The 19,968-nt window shown below is 56.0% G+C and overlaps 1 protein-coding gene across 2 annotated transcripts in view; it reads right to left on the bottom strand.

The window, feature by feature from the left end:
- ABCA3 (ATP binding cassette subfamily A member 3) overlaps positions 1 to 19,968 on the bottom strand; it is a 43,155-nt gene that overhangs the window by 2,400 nt on the left and 20,787 nt on the right. Inside the window, exons 10-30 of one of the 2 annotated variants that reach the window (XM_064153138.1) lie at positions 19,423 to 19,604; positions 16,416 to 16,562; positions 15,968 to 16,097; positions 15,083 to 15,237; positions 14,149 to 14,304; positions 13,352 to 13,562; positions 12,798 to 12,948; positions 11,975 to 12,073; positions 11,618 to 11,810; positions 9,638 to 9,941; positions 9,136 to 9,409; positions 7,997 to 8,201; positions 7,096 to 7,315; positions 6,725 to 6,883; positions 5,932 to 6,104; positions 5,405 to 5,539; positions 5,074 to 5,268; positions 3,351 to 3,538; positions 2,604 to 2,774; positions 2,186 to 2,373; positions 2,012 to 2,085 (exon numbers count right to left, since the gene is read on the bottom strand). In XM_064153138.1, coding sequence (XP_064009208.1) covers positions 2,012 to 2,085; positions 2,186 to 2,373; positions 2,604 to 2,774; positions 3,351 to 3,538; positions 5,074 to 5,268; positions 5,405 to 5,539; positions 5,932 to 6,104; positions 6,725 to 6,883; positions 7,096 to 7,315; positions 7,997 to 8,201; positions 9,136 to 9,409; positions 9,638 to 9,941; positions 11,618 to 11,810; positions 11,975 to 12,073; positions 12,798 to 12,948; positions 13,352 to 13,562; positions 14,149 to 14,304; positions 15,083 to 15,237; positions 15,968 to 16,097; positions 16,416 to 16,562; positions 19,423 to 19,604 — 3,710 coding nt within the window. Of the gene's footprint in view, positions 1 to 2,011; positions 2,086 to 2,185; positions 2,374 to 2,603; positions 2,775 to 3,350; positions 3,539 to 5,073; positions 5,269 to 5,404; positions 5,540 to 5,931; positions 6,105 to 6,724; positions 6,884 to 7,095; positions 7,316 to 7,996; positions 8,202 to 9,135; positions 9,410 to 9,637; positions 9,942 to 11,617; positions 11,811 to 11,974; positions 12,074 to 12,797; positions 12,949 to 13,351; positions 13,563 to 14,148; positions 14,305 to 15,082; positions 15,238 to 15,967; positions 16,098 to 16,415; positions 16,563 to 19,422; positions 19,605 to 19,968 lie in introns of those variants that run through there. The other variant, XM_064153139.1, reaches the window with a different exon arrangement.

Below are 19,968 nucleotides of genomic sequence, written 5' to 3'. Positions count from 1 at the left end.
AGAGCTATATCCCTAGGCTGAATTTCCAGCCTAAGGTTTGATCTCAATACATGATCTGTATTTAAATCTATACAGAACACATATAAGTAAAACTCCACAGTGTATTATATGTGCTGTGCACAAGTGTCTGCATGTAGTCTGCAGAGTGTTTTTCTGTCTAGTTATGTAAGAGATACACTGTTAATATCACCTGTACACTCTGTAATACTCTGTAATATATACTGTATACTACACAGAGTGTATAGACCAGATACTGCAGTGTCTATAGACAGTACCTATGCAGACTACATGCTGTACCCTGTCTTTACAGACACCTATATTCTATATACAGTGATTATATAGACTCTACATACCAGATACAGTCTATATAGACAACATACTATGTACACTGTCTATACAGACATCTGCATACCATATACAGTGTCTACACAGACCAAATACAGTCCATAGAGACACTTATATGCTATATACACTGTCTACATAAACACCTGCACACTATTTACAGTGTCTACATAGACTATATACTAAGTATAGTCTGTGGAGACACTCTATACACAATATAGGGTCTACAGACTATATATTAGATACAGCCTATATAGACACCTATATACAGTCTATACAGACACTCTTTATGCTATATGCAGTGTCTACAGACTATATATTAGGAACAATCTATATAGACAGAGTCTGTATGGTATATACAGTCTATATAGACACCTATATGCTACATACAGGGTCCACAGAGTCTGTGTGGTATATACAGTCTATGTAGACACCTATATACTACATACAGTGTCCACAGAGTCTGTGTGGTATATACAGTCTATGTAGACACCTATATACAGTCTATATAGACACCTATATGCTACATACAGTGTCCACAGAGCCTGTGTGGTATATACAGTCTATGTGGACACCTATATACAGTCTATATAGACACCTATATGCTACATACAGGGTCCACAGAGTCTGTGTGGTATGTACAGTCTATGTGGACACCTATATACAGTCTATATAGACACCTATATGCTACATACAGGGTCCACAGAGTCTGTGTGGTATATACAGTCTATGTAGACACCTATATACAGTCTATATAGACACCTATATGCTACATACAGTGTCCACAGAGTCTATGTGGTATATACAGTGTATGTAGACACCTATATACAGTCTATATAGACACCTATATGCTACATACAGTGTCCACAGAGTCTATGTGGTATATACAGTGTATGTAGACACCTATATACAGTCTATATAGACACCTGTATGCTACATACAGTGTCCACAGAGTCTGTGTGGTATATACAGTGTATGTAGACACCTATATACAGTCTATATAGACACCTGTATGCTACATACAGTGTCCACAGAGTCTGTGTGGTATATACAGTCTATACAGACACCTATATACAGTCTATATAGACACCTGTATGCTACATACAGTGTCCACAGAGTCTGTGTGGTATATACAGTCTATACAGACACCTATATACAGTCTATATAGACACCTGTATGCTACATACAGTGTCCACAGAGTCTGTGTGGTATATACAGTCTATACAGACACCTATATACAGTCTATATAGACACCTATATGCTACATACAGTGTCCACAGAGTCTGTGTGGTATATACAGTCTATGTAGACACCTATATACAGTCTATATAGACACCTATATGCTACATACAGTGTCCACAGAGTCTGTGTGGTATATACAGTCTATACAGACACTCTATATGCTATATACGGTGTCTACAGAGTCTATCTGGTATGTACAGTCTACACAGACACATACATGCTATATGCAGTGCCTACAGAGTCTGTATGTTATACAGTGGCCATTCTATGGTTCTAATCATCTGCATTTTGGTCAGAGAGTGGCTCTGGGAGAAGAGGAAGATGAGGATGAAGGCAAAGCATTCAGAACACGTGAAGGGGCAGGAATGGGGCTGCCCCTCCAGCCTCCCCCCACGCAGGGGTGGGACATACTCCAGCACCCCCTTACCTGTGCCCAGCTGAGGTTCTTGTTGGTCAAGTGATAATGCACCATGCCCTGGTGCTCGTGTTTCAGGACACTGCCTGGGAGAGACCAGCAAGGAGAGGATCTGAGTTAGGAAACTGGTTGAAGGTCATGCCCAGCATCCTGCCCTCCCCACCCGGCTCCAGCCGCTCACAGTACCTGGGAAAGTCTTCTCCACAAAGGCCTTGAAGGCCTGCAGCTCTCCCTCCTCCTCGCTCCGTGTCTTGGCCAGCAAGGTGTAGCCACTGCCAAACTTGCTTTTGAGGTGCTGGGGGCTGCCCAGGCACTTGAACTGCCCGTTCACCATGATGGCCAGCCGTGTGCACAGGGCCTCGCACTCCTCCATGCTGCAGGACAGCAGAGGACTTGTTTAGCAGGGCAGGAGCACCAAGACAGAACAGGAGGAGCTTCTGGGAAAGGGTTGGAGGTGGATTCCCTCCTCTCTGTGGCTTTCGGAAGAGGGATATTTGGGTCAAGCCAGCTGCAGTGGGCTGCAGGAGTGCCCACTCACCAGTTTCTGGAGGTGGGTCCTATCCGTGTGACCACAACACCCCTCTACCCTCTCCCCAAGTGTCACCTGTGGGAGGTGAAGATGATGGATTTGCCACACTCCCGCGTCCGTGTCACTGCGTCCCAGAGCAAACGCCGGGCCACAGGGTCCATGCCAGTGGAGGGCTCATCCAGGAAGATCACAGGGGGACCACCAATGAGGGCAATGCCAGCGCTCAGCTTCCGCTTGTTCCCACCACTGTGGAAGGAGACGGAGGCAGAGAGCCAATAAAAGAGGATACAAAGAGACTTGATAGGAAGGTGATGGAACTGCTAGAGCAGGTCCAGTGGAGAGCCTCCCCTGTGGGGACAGGCTGGGAGAGCTGGGGCTGTTGAGCCTGGAGAAGAGAAGGCTCCAGGCAGACCTCAGAGCAGCCTTCCAGTAGCTGAAGGGGCTGCAGGAGAGCTGGGGAGGGACTTTGGACAAGGGCTGGGAGTGCCAGGGCAATGGTTCGAAACTGGAGCAAGGCAGATTTAGGTTGGACATCAGGAGGAAGTTCTGCAGCGTGAGGGTGGGGAGACACGGGCACAGGTTGCCCAGGGAGGTTGTGGTTCACAGAATCACAGAATGTGACACCTGGAGGTGTCCAAGTCCAGAGCTGGATGAGACCCTGAGCAACCCGGGCTGGTGAGAGATGTCCCCACCCAGGGCAGAGGCAGTTGGCACTGGATGATCTCGGCAGGCCCTTCCAACCCACCCCATTCCACAAGCCTCTGCCGTGAGCACAGCTGAGCCCCAGGAGGCCAGGTGTTCCGCAGCTCTCTCCTCGCTCACCTGTAGGTCCTGACCAGCTTGTCGGCGTGGGGCTCCAGCAGCAGCCCCCTCAGCATGTTCTCCACGCAGCTGCCGCTGTAGCGCTCGGGGATGCCGCGCAGCCGCGCGTACATGCTCAGCGTCTCCCGGCCCGTCATGTGCTCCAGCAGGGCATCGAACTGCGGGCAGTACCCGATCCGCTGCTGCACCTGCGGGGGCGGCGACAGCAACCCAGCGGGCATCAGCTCACCCGCAGGGCTCTGCAAGGCGTGCCCAAGCCAGGAGCAGCCCGCGGGGACGTGGGGGGTGTTTTACTGCACCTCTCAGGGGTCTCACAGAATCAACTAGCAGGGTTGGAAGGAGGTTGCCAGGCACCCAGCGACAGAACAAGAGGACACAGCCTCAAGCTGTGCCAGGACAGGTTCAGGCTGGATGTTAGCAAGAAATTCTTCACTGAAAGAGTGATTGGCATTGGAATGGGCTGCTGGGGAGGTGGTGGAGTCACCGTCCCTGGAGGTGTTTAAGAAGAGGCTGGATGAAACACTTAGTGCCATGGGTTAGCTAATTAGAAGGTGGTGTGGACTCGATGGACTTTAGAGGTCTTTTCCGACCCGGTTAATTCTGTGACTCTGTGACCTCGAGGATCATCCAGTTCCAACCCCCCTGCCATGGGCAGAGACACCTCACATTAGATCAGGTTGCTCACAGTCACATCCAGCCTAGCCTTAAAAACATCCAGGGATGAGGCTTCCACCACTCTGGGCAACCTGTGCCAGAGTTTCACCACCCTCATGGTGAAGAACTTCTTCCTAAGATCTAATCTAAATCTCTTCTCCTCTAGTTTTGCTCCATTCCCCCCAGTCCTATCACTACCCAACATCCTACAAAGTCCTTCAGCAGCTTTCTTGTAGCCCCCTTCAGATACTGGAAGGCCTCAGTGCCTTCTCCAAACTGAGTAGCCCCAACTCTCTCAGCCTCTCCTCACAGGAGATGAGCTCCATCCCTCTGCTCATCCTCATGGCCCTTCTCTGGGCACACTCCAGCATGTCTAGGTCTGCTCCAAGCCATGAGGACTGAGCTACAGCTCCACTGGGCTGGGGGAGATGAACACACACAGAATGTGCCTTGGGACAGCAGCTGCATGGGCTCCTGTTGTGTTCCCCAAGCTGGTTCCTCATTGTAAGGTGCCATTTCAGCTGGCTCAAGTTCTCAGAAGAAGGAAAGCACTGAAGGGGATGAGACCTTCCCCATATCCTGGTGTCTTCTGGGGAAAAGAGCCCAAGTGAAGGCCAAGTCCCAGGGGATGAAGCAAGCAGGGCCAGGCTCTCAGGGCACATTCTCCTTGCCTGGGGCTCAGAGTGGCAGAGGAACTGGTCCCTGCTGACCTCTTGCTTTTCCACAGGGAGTGGACAATTGCCAGCAAGGAGACCTCTAGCAAGGGGCTCAAAAGGTTTGACCTGCTTGTTTGAGAGTGACCATCACCCTGAACCCTTGGATGAAGGGTGTGCCACCCTCCCAAAGGTTGGCTTCCACTTGTTTCACATCTGCCATCCCGCTGGAGCGGGGATTGATTCCACCTGGCCAGATAACAGACAGCTGGGCCACAGGAGCACCAAGCATCCCCAAGATCCCACCTTCAACCCTGGCAACTGTGCCCTCTTTAGAGGCACTGGCATGGTGGCCCAGGCCAGCTGGACACAGGAGTGCTTGTAACACCACCATCTGCCCCTGCAGCCCTCGGTACCTTCTTGATGTTGGCCAGGATGCTGTGGCCATCCACAAAGGCGTCCCCTGAGGTGATGCTTTCGTCACCGGTCAGCATCTTGAAGGTGGTGGTTTTGCCTGCTCCGTTGAAGCCAAGGAGGCCAAAGCATTCCCCTTTGCTCACTGCCAAGGAGATCCTGTCCACTGCCAGCAGGGACTCCCTGCTGTCGTACACCTGGTGGGCACCAACATACAAACCATGCTGGGCACCACCCAAAGACACCCTAAGGCAAGTGGTGGCTTTCCCAGCCCTGTGAGGAGCACAGCAGAGCTGGCAGCAGGATGCTCAGGATGGGACACGCTTTCCTCACCTTGGTGAGCTCCTTGATGACCAGAGGGCTGCTGAGAGATGACAGCAGTTCAGGGGGTGACTCCAAAACCTTCTTCCTCTCATCTGCCACGTCCCGGTCCTCTGGCAGCACAGACACCCTGTTCAGCAGTGCCACCTAAACACGGGGCAGAAACAACACTGCCACCTTGCTGCTGTGGGCAAATGACTTCCTCCAGCACACCCAACCCAGGCAGGATCCAGCCCTTTGATCAGCCACCTCTGGGGGCAATCCTTTGCCAATCCATGTGCTCCACAGGATTGGCCCCTCCAAGCTACCTGCTCCAGAGGTGCTCCCTGAGAAGATGATTTAGGAGTCTCCATCCCAAAGGGACACCTGTTTTTGGAAGGCACCTTCCTTTTCCCCCTGACATGCTTCAGCTCACCCATTTCCACCTTCCTTCTCCCCTCCACATGCTTCAGCTCTCCATTTCCACCTTCCTTCTCCCCTCCACATGCTTCAGCTCTCCATTTCCACCTTCCTTCTCCCCTCCACGTGCTTCAGCTTACCCATTTCCGCCGCCTGCAGATGCCACAGACCAAAGTTCTCAGTCTCCAGAGCAGGTTTGTCTCAATGAGGAAAAGGAGGAAGAGGAAGCAGAAGCCCTGGATGGTCAAGGAGGTCAGGTAGCACCCGATCCCAGGCGTCTCCCAGGAGAAGTAGTTCATCTGATAACTGATATCTGAGCAGGGATGGAATAAAATCAAGATTTGGATGGATCCACACTCTGAGGTGGAAGCAGATGAGTTCACAGTATCACAGTATCAACAAGGTTGGAAAAGACCTCACAGATCATCAAGTCCAACCCTTTACCACAATTCTCAAGGCTAGACCATGGCACCAAGTGCCATGTCCAATCTTGCCGTGGCAGAGAAAGCTGTGAGCCCAAAGCTTTGCCAAGCTCATCTCCAGCCCATGCTGGCTCCCTGCCCGCAGCTCTATCCAATGCTTCCCACAGGAGGATTCAGCTCTGGAAGTGATCTGTCAGAAGATGCCAGCTGGGGATCCTCTCCCTGTTGGGACTGAGATTTCTTAACTTGTCTGTGAAACCCTGGCCCACATTTTCTTCCAGGTCATCCAGATCCTCATTCCTCCAGATCCTCCAGCAAGGAGAGGCTTCCTTAACTGGATCACCCAGAAGTGTCAACACTGCCCAGTTTTGCTTCAAATTGGTACCTGGGGCTACTGCTCAGGCTAGGAACAAGGCCTCATGGTACTGCCCAGCTCCACAGAGACACCCCCCGTTGTGGCTGTGGTGGGATGGGCAGGATGGGTAAGGTGAGGACCAACACAGGGACTCACTGAAAGCCTTGCAGATGAAGATGGCTTCAACGGAGGAGGTACAGAACTGAATGAACTCATAGTTCTGGTAGAAGTCACTGATGCATTGGCCCAAGCAGTAGTTGGGTAAGACAAGGAAGACCTTATCCAAGGTTTTGGAGAGGTCCACCAAGCCCAGCTCTGAAAGAGGACAGGAGGAGCAACAGGTGAGAGTTAGCTGGGCTTAGAGAAAGACCTTGAGACTTCCAGCTTGGGAAGGACACCCAAACAAAGTCATCACCTTTAGTGGGTAAGAAAGGATGGCATCTGGCTTGCCTGCCAGCATGGGGTGAAAGAGTGCCCTTGGGGTTGGACCTTCTTGGTGATGGCAGGCAGGGAGGGCAGCGACCCACCTGGGATGCTCATGATGGTGACGGCGAGGAAGGTGGCAGTGCCCGAGAGGATGTTGAAGATGGTGAGGCGGGTGTAGGCTGTGGCTGCCACCGAGAAGAAGAAGCTGAGGAGGTACATGAGGGGGATGATGGCCCAACCATAAAGGAGGAAGATCAGCATCACGTCAACCAGGTGGCTGTCTTGGGTGAAGGCCTGGACGTCAAAGGCTTGGAATATCACCTGGGGCACAGCAAGGTGAGGAGAATACAGGTTTGTCTCGCCCTAAAGCTGTGTCTCCTTGTGCCTGGGACCAGGGCAACACAGCACTGACCCAGCTAATGCCTCACAGATGGCTCCTACCAGCAGACTACCGCTGTCCCAGAGAGAAGACCTCTTTCTACAGACTTGGGATGAAGAAAGGCAGATCTGGAGAACTCCTCTGCATGCTCCCACGGTTTTGAGACTTTCTAGCACCCACCCAAGTGTTCAGGTGCCAAAGGCTGCAGTCAACTGCCCCAACTGGTTGCTCACAGACCAGCTCCCAGCAGGACCAAGGGACCTGTGCGACTTGTGCTGGTAGGAGGGCTCTGGCAGAGAGCTTGGGCTCGATGACCGACAGAGTCCCTTCCAACCCCTAACATCCTGTGAGCCTGTGACAGCTTTCTTGCTGCTCCTTTCTGAGGCAGTGCCAGTGGCCTCAGCATCTTCCCTGTGACCACACAGATCCCAGCTCTCTCAGAGTAGCAGAGCTGGAAGCCTCAAACCCAGGGGAGCCCAGAGTCGAGTCTCAAATCCAGGGGGACCCAGAGCCTCCTCAAACCCATGGGAGCCTAGAGTCAAGTCTCAAACCCACGGGAGCCTAGAATCAAGTCTCGAACCCATGGAAGCAAGAAGGGCATCAAGGTGGCACAGGTGACTCACCAGCATGAGAGCACAAGGGATGAGGAAGTTGATGATGTCCCAGAGCAGGGCAGAGAGCCAGAAGTTGGCCACGTAGACCCCACTGACGAACTGGACGTGCTTGGCCTTGGTGGCTCTCTCACCGACCAGCAGCAGCGCGAAGGTGCTGGCGAGCGAGGCCATGCCGTAGAGCAGGTTGATGGCGATGGCAAAGCCAGTCTGGCCTCTGTGGGCACAGTAGTGGGGCAGCTTAGCACAGGCACAGCTCAGCCAACCAGTGCCAAGGCTATGTGGGGATGGCACAGCCATGCCAAACTTCCCCTGGAGGCAGTGCTCACCCAGTGTGCCAGCGGGCAGAAGAGACCTCCCCACAACAAGAGGGCACCTCAGAAGCAGGAGCTCCTCCCACACACAGCCCACCCAGCACACATCAGACCTCCAGTCTGCCTTTGGCACTGGAGGTGGGGATGGAATTCCTTAGAGTGGGCATGGGGAGGCACTGGCACAGGTTGTGCAGGGAGGTTGTGCAGCACAGAATCACAGAATGTCACTGCAGATGCAGAGGGCCATGGCAGGGGAGTGGCAGGCCTGGCTGTTGAAGAGCTCAGTGACCACCCCCCAGAATGTGACTGCAGATCACATTCTGTGATTCTGTGCTCCACAACCTCCCTGGAGGTGTTCAAGGCCAGGCTGGATGAGGCCTTGAGCAACCTGGGCTGGTGGGAGGTGTCCCTGCCCATGGCAGGGGTTGGGACTGGATGATCTTGAAGGTCCCTCTCAACCTTTAAGATCCCTTCCAACCTTTAAGGTCCTTTCCAATCCTTAAGGTCCCTTCCAATCCTTAATATCTCTTCCAACCTTTAAGGTCCCTCCCAACCCTTGAGGTCCCTCCCAGGCCAGGCCATGCCACAATTTTATGACTGTTTGGAGTCTCTGCTCCGAGCTCCAACTCCAACCAGCATCTTGAGGGGCACATCCAACCACTGAGACGTGGGCACAGAGTGACAGGGATGCCAGGCTGGGGTAGGAAAGCCATCTACACAGCTTTGCTCTCCCGATCTCCTGAGTACAGCTACAGCTCTATTTGGGGCTGAGAAGCCACAGCCCGTTTCCTCCGGTGCCACCAGTGCCACCCAGCCCATCTGTGCCCGCGGACGTACTCCATCAGCTGGTCCTTGGCCTTCTCGGTGATGTTGCGGGGCTGAGGGTAGTTGGTGACGGTGATGGAGGCGTTGGGGCCCACCAGTGCCCTCAGGACAGCGTTGTCAGCCAGCATGAGGGCCGTGGCAGGGGAGTGGTAGGCCTGGTTGTTGAAGAGCGCAGTGACCACCGTGCGGTTGGCACCCCCCCGGAAGGAGGCGGCGGCGATGTAGTGCTCGTTGAAGGCTCCCCCTTCCTTGGAAGCTCTGGAGATGAGGTACTCCTCCAGCCCACCTGCCAAACACCACCGCTGCCATCACAGCAGGCCTGCCTGGCACCCAGCTGGCCCACCAAGCCCCCACGGCGGTCACGGAGAACGCAACTCTGCCCGGGTAAGGAGGGGTCCTGCCAACTGTGCAGCAGGGCACAGACAGGGGCATATCGGCTAGGCTGCAGCTGGCACCTGAGCCACCCGCACCAAGGGCTCCTGCAAACCCCGCCAGGGGTGGCCTGCTGCCTCACCCAGCACCTCCAGCGGCGACTGGCGCTGGGCGCCCAGCAGCTCCTCGTACTGCTCCGCCAGCTCCTGCACCAGCCCCGAGGCAGCCAAGGCGGAGAAAGGCACAACGGTCTGGCCGTAGGGCTCCAGGGTCAGCCGCAGCCGGGAGGAGTCCCTGGGGCCTGGGAAGGTCTTGGCCACGATGAGGGCAAAGGCGGTGAAGATGAGAGGCACGAGGAACTGCGCCGCCACCATCTTCCAGTTGCGCCAGCTGTACATGGCTCGCTTCATGAACATGGCGTAGAACTGCTGGCAGCACAGGTAGAACTGGCGGGGGAGAGGTCAGGTCAGTGCCAGCCATGCCAGCTGCAGGCAGCCCTACCAGCCACCCCACCCTGCGCAAGATGATGAGGGGCAATGACCCCCAAACCACTTCCCTGTCCTGCCCACAGCAGAGCCTGCTCTCCAGCCACACTGGTGAGGGTATGAGCAGAGCAGCTGCTCCAGGACAGCAGGGCACAGAATTCCAGACTGGTCAGGGTTGGAAGGGACCTTTAAAGCTCATCCAGCCCAACCCCTGCACTCAGCAGGGACATCTCCACCCAGAGCAGGCTGCTTACAGCCCCACACAACCTGAGCTGCAGTGCTGCCAGCCATGGGGCAGCTCCCACCTCTCTGGGCAGCCTGGGACAGGCTCTCCCCACCCTCAGTGCCAAACATTTCTCCCTTCTCTCCATTCTCAATCTCCCTCTTGCAGCTCAAACCATCCCCCCTTGGCCTGCCACCACAGGCCCTGCTCAAAACTCTGTCCCCATCTCTCTCCTGGCCCCTTGAAGACCTGCGAGGCCACCAGGAGGTCTCCCTGCAGCCTTCTCCTCTCCAGGCTGATCACCCTGAACTCTCCCAGCCTGGCCTGACAGCAGAGCTTCCACCCTGCCAGCACTGCTGTGGCCTCCTCTGGCCCTGCTGCAGCAGGTCCCTGTCTGTGCTGAGCACTGCAGAGCTGTCCCAGTTTCAGTCTTTCTCTGCCATTCCTGACCATGCTCCCACACAGCTCTCAGTCACTGAGGGAAGCAACTCTGGATTTTCCTGAAGTCCTGGGATGGGAAATACAGACAAGACAGGAAAGCAAGAGGAAAAAAACAGCTGACATCCCTAGTCTGTGGAAAACTAGCCCAAACTGACCCAGCTGGGGCAGCCCAGCACACTTCATGGCTTCCCAACAGGATGCAGTCACTGTGGGATCTCAGGTGTTAAAAGCAGCTTCAGCCACGACCTTTACCCCTTTACCTTCCTCCACCTCTCAGCATCTGAGGTCGACAAAGAGGATTACTGCAGCACAGCTGCCTGCCAACACCAGTGGGCTGAGACATCCAGGAGCTCCCAGCCCAGCTCTGCAAGCACCTGCTTGGCTTTTGAAACCCAGAACCATCCTTCTCTCCTCCTGCCCTGGAGCCATGCCCTTGGGAAGTGGAGGAATTCCACCCCAGGAGTGCAGGCAGCAGGCTGTGGAGGGCTGCCAGGGCTGTGGAAGACAAGGGCAGTGGGGGAAGGAAGATGGTTTTGCACATCTCCCTGCTGCAAATCTCAAGGGATACACCAAGACCTGCAAACCACTTTAGGTCATCTGGGATACAGTCAAGAGAAGCCTCATCCCTGGAGGCCAGGCTGGATGCGGCTCTGAGCAACCTGCTCTAGTGTGAGGTGTTCCTGCCCATGGCAGGGGGGTTGGAACTGGATGATCCTCGAGTTGCCTTCCATCCCTGGCAGTTCTGTGATTCAAGAGCACCTCTGCAGACCTCAAACTCAAGACTTGGAGGATGGCAACGACCAGCCCTAAACAGAACTTGCCCTGAAGATGTGGTTCCCAAATTGATCTTCCAGTTTGACCTTCCAAACCACATGCAATGGAAGCCACTGTGGGAGAGATTCCACCTGGCAGCCCTGCTCCCACAGTCCCCCTGCAGATGCCCTCTCCCTGCCCCTCCCTCCCCAGCACAAACCCCGGTGTTGAGCTTGATGCTGGAACAGTCCTCTGTGATGAGTGCCCCACTGTCATCTGTCATATCTGTCATGCCACTCAGGCTGCTGGAGTCATCCATGGCCCAGTCATTGGAGCGCCTCTCGTGCTGGTACTGGAGAGCAGGCAGCTGGATGGCCTGGATATCCATGCTGGAGTCCACCAGCTTCCCAACCCTGCCGCGGGAGGGAAAGGAGGTGATGAAGCACATCAATCTGGGTCAGGCCAACCCCAGGCATCAACCCAGGCTGGGTGCAGAGTGGGTTGAGAGCAGCCCTGAAGAAAGAGCCTGGCTGTCACCAGCTGTGACCCCAGCAAGGCCAGACTGCCTGCTGCCTACCTCAGGAAGACTTCCTCCATGGTGGTGACCGAGGCTCCATAGCTGGCGATGCCCAGCTCCTCGCGCCTCTGCTCCAGCTCTGTGAACAGGGCCTCGAACCTGGGTGCAGAGTGAGATGTTAGGCACTGCCACGCCTGAGATGGGCAGCCACAGGCAGAGGTACTGCCCCTGCAGCCAGCTCCGAGGCTGCCTGAAGCACTAAGCACTCCAACAGCAGCTTTTGTCTTCCATCCTCTCCATGCCACAGCTGTCAGCAGCTGTCAGCTAAGAGACCTTCCAAAGGCCTTTCAGGGAGCCTGCCAGAAAGCTGGGGACAGACTTCTGAGCAGGACCTGTGGTGGCAGGCCAAGGAGGGATGGTTTGAACTCACAGAGGGAGATTGAGAGTGGAGAGAAGGGAGAAATGTTTGACAGTGAGGGTGGGGAGAGCCTGGCCCAGGCTGCCCAGAGAGGTGGGACCTGCCCCATGGCTGGCAGCACTGCAGCTCAGGTTGTGTGGGGCTGTGAGCAGCCTGCTCTGGTTGGGGATGTCCCTGCTGAGTGCAGGGGTTGGACTGGATGAGCTTTGAAGGTCCTTTCAAACCCAACTCAGTCTGGAATTCTACAATCAGCAACAAGTGCTGAGCCATGCAGCTGCTAACAGGCAGGGCCACGGTGGGCATGGGGGCATGAGAGTGATGTGCCAACAGACGCAGGGGAGGACAGGGGTGACAGGAGGAACCAAATCCAACTTTCCAAAGCCATCACTCACACCGAGGGCAGCTCCACTTGTCTGATCCAGGTGTGCAAATGAGGGGACCCAGCTGGGGGGACAATGCTGTTACCTGTGAGTGCTCTCCTTGGGCAGGATGAAGGAGAGCTCTGCCCCTGCATTGCTCTCCATGGTGGCATTGGGCACGTAGTGACAGATGAGGCGAGAGATCTCCCCCAGGTTACAGTAGGGCTCCTTCACCATCACCATATGGTAGCCTGCCCCTGGGCACAGCCACAAGAGAAGAGACAGGAGGGTCAGTAGCAGCCCAGGCTGGGCAGAGCAGGGTGCTGGAGCTGAGAGGGATGGACTCTGAGGCACCACAGAAAGGTCAGAGGCAGCCCAGGCTGCCAGGGATGGATGCTGAGGCACCACAGAAGGGTCAGTGGCAGCTCAGGATGGACAGCCCTGGGGTGCTGGAGCAGAGGGTGGATGCTGAGCCACTGCAGAGCATCCACAGCTTTGCCTGGGCTCTGGCCAGGACCATCAGCAGAGGCAAACCAGTACGACAGCCCCTGCCAGGCGGCAGGCAAGGAGCAAGGGGTGCCCTTCCCTTCCCCGCACCCCTAGGCCACTGCTGCCTGGCACGGAGCGGGCAGGGAGGCTGCCTGCCCGCCGCTGCCTTACCGTACTTGCGCTTGAGGAAGAGCGAGGAGCCGCAGCACTGCAGCTCGCCCTTGGCCATGATGGCGATGCGGTCGCCCAGCAGGTCGGCCTCGTCCATGAAGTGCGTGGTCAGCAGGATGGTTCGGTGGCTCCTCTGCTGCTGCAGCAGGTCCCAGGTGGCCCTGCGGGAGGCTGGGTCCATCCCTGACGTTGGCTCATCCAGCATCACCACCTGCGGGCAGGCAGGGCCCCGGTCAGCAAGTGCTGGCAGAGCAGCACCGAAGAGGCCAAGCCCAGGGGTCAGAAGGAGCCTGGAGCTGGCAGCATGCAGGGGGAGCAGCTGCCAGGCAGCAGAGCTGCTCTGCAGCCTCACAGCATTGCCCTCATAGCTCTCTTGCTTTGTGGGGATGCTCCTGCCCCCTCCTTCACAGGCTTACAGGATGTTAGGGGTTGGAAGGGACCTCTGGAGATCTTCCAGCCCAACCTCTGCCAGAGCAGGACCAGAGAATCTAGCACAGGTCACACAGGAACACAGCCAGACAGGGCTGGAAAAGCTCTAGGAAATGAGACTCCACAGCCTCTCTGGGCAGCCTGTGCCAGGGCTCTGGGACCCTCACAGCAAAGAAGTTCTTCCTCATGTTGAGGTGAAGCGTCCTGTGCTGCAGCCTACACCCACTGCCCCTTGCCCTATCCCAGGGCACAAGTGATGCTGTCCCTGCATCTTGCACTGGTTCTCCACTGGTGAACCTCAGAGGCTCTAGAAGGACCTCTGCTACCCCAGGGAGAAAGGCTGAAGGTGAAGCCCATCAGGAGCTTGCCTTGGAGTCCCCTATGAGAGCAATGCCAATGGAGAGCTTGCGCTTCATGCCACCAGAGAGGGCCTTGGTCAGGGAGCGGCGCTTGTCCTCCAGGTTGAGGATCCTTAGGATGTGGTTGATCTCCTCGGGGCACTTGGAGGCTGGGTATCCCTTCAGCTGCCAGGCAGGGAGAAGGCAGAGTTAAGCCTGCCTGCAGGGCCTGGCAGAGATCCTTCCCAATGCATCAGCCACTGCCTGCTGAACCTCACTGTGCTCTCTCCTCCAAAGCCAGGCAGCAGCATGGGCAAGCACAGAGATGCACACCTGCCCAAGCCTGAAGGAGCTGGCACAGCTGGTGGAGGGGTTTCTACAGAGCCATGCTGCACACCACCCCTCCAGTCCTGCACCAGCCAAGCAGGGAGCTCCTGCTGCCCATGAGGTGGAATGCAGAGGCAAGGGCTGTGCTGCTTGTTATAGATCAGGCTGGACTGGAAGGGACCTTCAAAGCTCATCCAATCCAATCCCCTGCAGCCAGCAGGGACAGCTGCAGCCACATCAGGCTGCTCACAGCCCCATACAACCAGACCTACAGTGCTGCCAGCCATGGGGCAGCTCCCACCTCCCTGGGCAGCCTGGGACAGGCTCTCCCCACCCTCACTGTCAAACATTTCTCCCTTCTCCACTCTCAATCTCCCTGTTGCAGTTCAAACCATCCCCCCTCGGCCTGCCACCACAGGCCCTGCTCAAAACTCTGTGCCCAGCTCTCTTCTGGCCCCTGGAAGCACTGCAAGGCCACCAGGAGGTCTCTCTGGAGCCTTCTCCTATCCAGGCTGAGCACCCCCAGCTCTGCCAGCAGAGCTTCCACCCATCAGTTCATCGCTGGCTCCCACCACCCTCTCCCAGGCCCAGGAAGCCAGGGGGTGGCTGCAGGGTGCCTCCCCCTCCCTGTGCTCACCCCTGCATAGAAGTGGAGATGCTCTTCCACCGTCATGTTGTCGAAGAGGACATCGTGCTGGGGGCAGAGGCCCAGGCTGTGGCGGATCAGGACCATGTCCCGCGAGATCTCGTAGCCGTTGATGTAGGCTTGGCCGCTGCTCGGGGAGTGCAGCCCTGGCAGCAGCCAGACACAGCCTCCTCAGCACAGGGCTCACCACAAGCCCCGGGAGGGGGCAGAGGGGCTGCTGGCAGGCTGCGAGGAGGGGGTTCTGCCGAGCACCCCCACAGTGCGCAGCGTCTGGCCAAAAGCTGGAGCGAGCCAGCAAAGATGGGGCACAGCAGCTTTGTCCTTGCCAGCCCTGAAGGGAGGTAGCCCTGGCAGTGCTGCTGGAGTGGGCAGGCAAGCTTGGCATTCAGCCTGGCTCTCGCCTAGCAGAGGTTCCAGGGAGGCCAGGGCAGCCTGCCAGGGAAGGTCCCATGAGAACCCTGAGCTGGCAGGAGCAGCACAGTGGCAGAGAACCGGGCAGAAAGAACCAGCAAAGGTCATCCTCATGTCCACCATGCCAGAACAGGCTGCCTACAGCTCAGCAGCTCAAGAACCAAGGCCAGCCCTTGGTGCAAGCCCTCTCTGACTCACGACAAAGCCTACACAGACCCATCCTGTGTGGGCTTCTTTCTCTTCTGAGGGCTCTCCAGCTGCCATTTCTCCCACCAGCTCATTCTCTTGCACAGGGCCAAGTAGGGACCTCCACTCTCCCTCCACCTCCCCAACCAGCACCCCTGGCCAATGGCTTGGTGAACCCAAAGTGCTCCAGGGAAGAGAAAAACCCTTCCCAAAGCTCAGAGTTGGGGTTCAGCCCTTCCCCTCCACATGCCAGCCCCCACAGCTGGACTTGGCCTATACCTGTAAGCATGGAGAGAGTGGTGGTCTTCCCAGCACCGTTGTGGCCCAGCAGGACGGTGATCTGCCCCTCGTACATGTTCACTGTCAGGTCCTTGACTGCCTCTTTTGTCTTGTTGCCCACTTTGAAGACCTGTGGAGATCCCAGGGATGAGCTGATGCTGCACTCAAGACACTGTGCCCTCCACTTCACCTGGCAGTTGAAGCCCAGGGTGATCAAGTGGTGTGGGTGTCTAATTCGACTTCAGTTTGCATGTCAACAGGTTCAATACAGATGTGACCACATCTGTAAGTACCCAAAGCTTCAGCCCAGCTCTGGAGAAGAGCCTCAGGTGTCCCACACAGCCCTGGGCACAGAGGGCAGTGGGATGTTAAGGAAGGTGTTCGCAGGCAGCGGCTCTGTCCCCAACCAACCCTCTGCTGTGTTTGTGCTGGGCTGGGCTGTGGGTACCTTGGAAAGGTGCTTGATTTTGATCCCTGACACCAGGTCTGCAGGTTCCTCCTCAATGTATTGGCTTTTCAGAGCTTTCTCAGGGTCCTCCTCCTCTTCCTTCTCTTTCCCCACAACAGTCCTGGGGCGTCCACACCAGTACGAGGGCTGAGGGAAGAAGGGAGAGAGAATCTCAGACACAGCACCACTTTGCCTCTTCTCCCCAGCCTTGCCCGCTCTCCTCTCACAGAGAGGGATTCCCCCATGGCCTGGGAATTGTCAGCCAGCACATCTCCAACAGGCAGCTAGGTCACACAGGACAAAGCTGCTTCTCCTGCCTTGCTGCCTTCTCCCTCAGAGCAGGATTGCCTCCTGCAGTTTTCCCCACCTCTGTTCCCATGGAAAAGCTCAGTAACTGCTGAAGGTTGCTGCCCAGGAAAGCCCAAGCAGTGGTTGCCCACTGCTCCAAAAACCCACAGACAAAGAGCCTGAGGTCCAGCCTGTGCAATGTCCTGGCCCTCTGGGAATCACAGAGTGGCTCCAGTGGGAAAGATCATCCAGTTCCAACCCCCTGCCATGGGCAGGGACATCTCCCACTAGAACAGGCTGCTCAAGGCCTCATCCAGCCTGGCCTTCAACACCTCTAGGAAAGGGCATCCAAGCCCTCCCTGGGCAACCTGCCCTAGCGAGCACTCTTGTGCAGGAGCAGCCTCCCCAACCTGCCACCCAGAGCAGGATGGAAATAGAAGTTTGGGACCTCAAACAGCAATTGGAAACAGCAATTGAACCACTCCTGGACACAAGCCCAGCATCCTGCTGCAACGTTTGCCTTTTAGCTGGATTTCCATTTCCACCATTGTGGTCTAGCTGCAAGAGGGAACCACAGCAGGGGAAGGAGTTTAGAGGGGAGAAGGACAAAAAGCTCCTGATGAAACAGGGAGACACACATCAAAACCACGACTAAACAAACTCTCAGCAGCCAACTGAGCTGCAGCAAGCAGCTGCTGAAGATGGTGCCAAGCATCTGAGCTGGCAGAGCAAGGGCAGCTCAGCTGACAGGGCGACAGTTGTCACCCAGCTCCTGGCAGGAGCAAGGAAGTGGGGGGGGGTACAGATCCCCCAGGTCCACCTTGAGCAGGCAGCACTCAGGGAGTTTCAAATTACTGGATCTGGTTGCTGGGGCTCCTCTCAAGTGCCTTCACGTGGGCATGGAGACACCTAACAACAGCCTGTGTGCCAAGGAGGGCTGGGACAAAGATGTCAAAGCCAAGACGACCTCCACGCCCAGCTCAAAAATGCAGCTGCAGCAGACATGCTGCAGAGCCCTGGAGGTTGGAGGCCATATCCATGGATTCATAGGTTCCTAAGTTCACAGATTCATGGAACAGTCTGGGTTGGAAGGGACCTTGCAGGTCATCCAGTTCCAACCCTCCTGCCATGGGCACCTCCCACCAGACCAGCTTGCTCAAGGCCTCATCCAACCTGGCTTTGAACACCTCTAGGTTGGTGTTCCATGGCCTCCTGTCCCAGTTTACTTGAGGCAAGTCTCCAAAGTCACAGCAGACCAAATGTTATTGTACTAATCTCTAGGAGCAATACCCAGCATGGTTGGGTTGGTGGGTGAAGGAACCAAGGTCTGGAGAAAAATCAGGTCCAGGACAAGTCAATGTCCAAAATTCATGGATTCAGAGATCACATCAGGATGGAAGGGACCCTCAAAGCTCATCCTGTCCAGCCCCCCTGTACTCAGCACAGACACCTCCAGCTACATCAGGCTGCCCAGGGCCTCACTGAGTCTGATCTTGAGTGCCTCCAGGGAAGAAGCCCCAACCACTGCCCTGGGCATCCTGTGCCAGTGTCTCACCACTCTCATGCTGCCCTTTCCATTGGGCTCTGCTGCTTCTGGAGGTGGCCAGCAAAAACACACAGCAATATCACCCTGCCTGCCACTGCTGCCCTTCCCCCGGGGGGTACAAATGCCTTAAAACATCCCTAATTAAGGGTAGGTAACCCTGGGAGGGCTCAAGGCACAGCTCAGGAAGAGGCTGTCACCCTTATACGTTAGGTACAGAGGTGCACAGGCAGCACAGAAGTGAGGCAAGCCCCAGGCAATCCCAGAATAACAGAATGAGGGTTGTAAGGGACCTCGAAGATTATCCAACTCCCCTGCCAGAGCAGGATCACCCAGGGCAGGTCACACAGGAGCACAATCAGATGGGTTTGGAAAGTGTCCAGAGAAGGAGACTCCACAAACTCTCTGGGCAGCTCCAGGGCTCTGTCACCCTCCCAGTGAAAAAAATCTTTCCTCATGTTTCCAGGGAACTTCCTGTGCCTCAGCTTCTACTGCTGGCATTGGGCATCACCCAGCAGGGCCTGGCTCCATCCTCTTGGATATCTATAAACAGCCGGCAGAGCCTGGCTCCATCCTCCTGGCACTCTCCCTTTGCATACCTAGAAACATGAATGAGGGCAGCCCTCAGGCTCTTCCTCCCAAGCTCGCAGCTTCAGCTCCCGCAGGCTCTCCTCATAAGGAGATGCTCCACTGCCTGCAGCAGCTTTGGGGCTCTGGGCTGCACTCTCACAAGCAGTTCCCTGAGGTCCTTCTTGACCTGAGAGGCCCAGAACTGGACAGATGTGGCCCCAGCAGGGCAGAGTGAGAGGAGAACCTCTCTGACCTACTCACCACAGCCCTTCTAATCCACCCCAGGATGCCCTTAGCCTTTTTGGCCACAGGGGCACATTCTGGCCACCGGAACCCTCAGGTTCCCTCTCCTCTGTGATGCTCTCCTCATAAGAGCTGCTCTCCAAACCTCTCAACAGCATCACTGCCCTACAACTTTGCAGCCTTACTTTCCTCTTTCAAGCCTGTTCAATTGTGGCTGTGAAACTCCTAGCCCGTGGGCATCCTTCCAGCCACCAGGACCTCCAGGTCCTTTTCCCCTTCGCTGCTCTCCAGCAGGTACTGATCCCTGGGGCTGCTGCCCATGTCTCCCAGGGCCCCTGGCAGGGCTGTGCCTGCAGTGCTCACCGTCAGGAAGAAGTAGCAGGGCTGAGGCACTCCGTACTCCCCCGGGAACACAGCCTCCACGTACCAGGTCACCACCCCGTACAGCACCGAGTCCAGCAGCAGCATCCCCAGCACCTGGGCCAGGGTGAAGTTGTCATCCACGCTGATGGGCTTCATCAGGTCCCTCCACTGGATGCCAGTCCCTGCAACACACTGCCTACCTCAGCATCCCCAAGATTGTTAGATGGCATCCCCCATGCACGACTTGGTAGTGAGGAGCATGTAGAATCATGGAATTCCAGGTTGGAAGGGCCTCAAGGATCATCTGGTCCTACCTCTCTTGGCCAAAGCAAGGTCTGGGCAAGCTGGTCCAGCACCTGTCCAGCTGAACCTTAACAGTGTCCCATGATGGGGACTCCACCACTTCCCTGGCCAATGGCTGACTGGTCTCAGGGCAGAGAATTGTCCTCTTGTGTCTAATCAGAGTCTCTCCACCATCCCTCACCCTCTCCATGAGGTTCTTTGTCCAAAGGGAGTCTCCAGCTTCTTTGTAGCCACCCTTTGAAT

This window comes from Pogoniulus pusillus, chromosome 13 (genome assembly GCF_015220805.1).
Source record: "Pogoniulus pusillus isolate bPogPus1 chromosome 13, bPogPus1.pri, whole genome shotgun sequence".
Taxonomy (NCBI): Eukaryota; Metazoa; Chordata; class Aves; order Piciformes; family Lybiidae; genus Pogoniulus; species Pogoniulus pusillus.
This window is presented reverse-complemented; position numbering and strand designations above follow the sequence as displayed.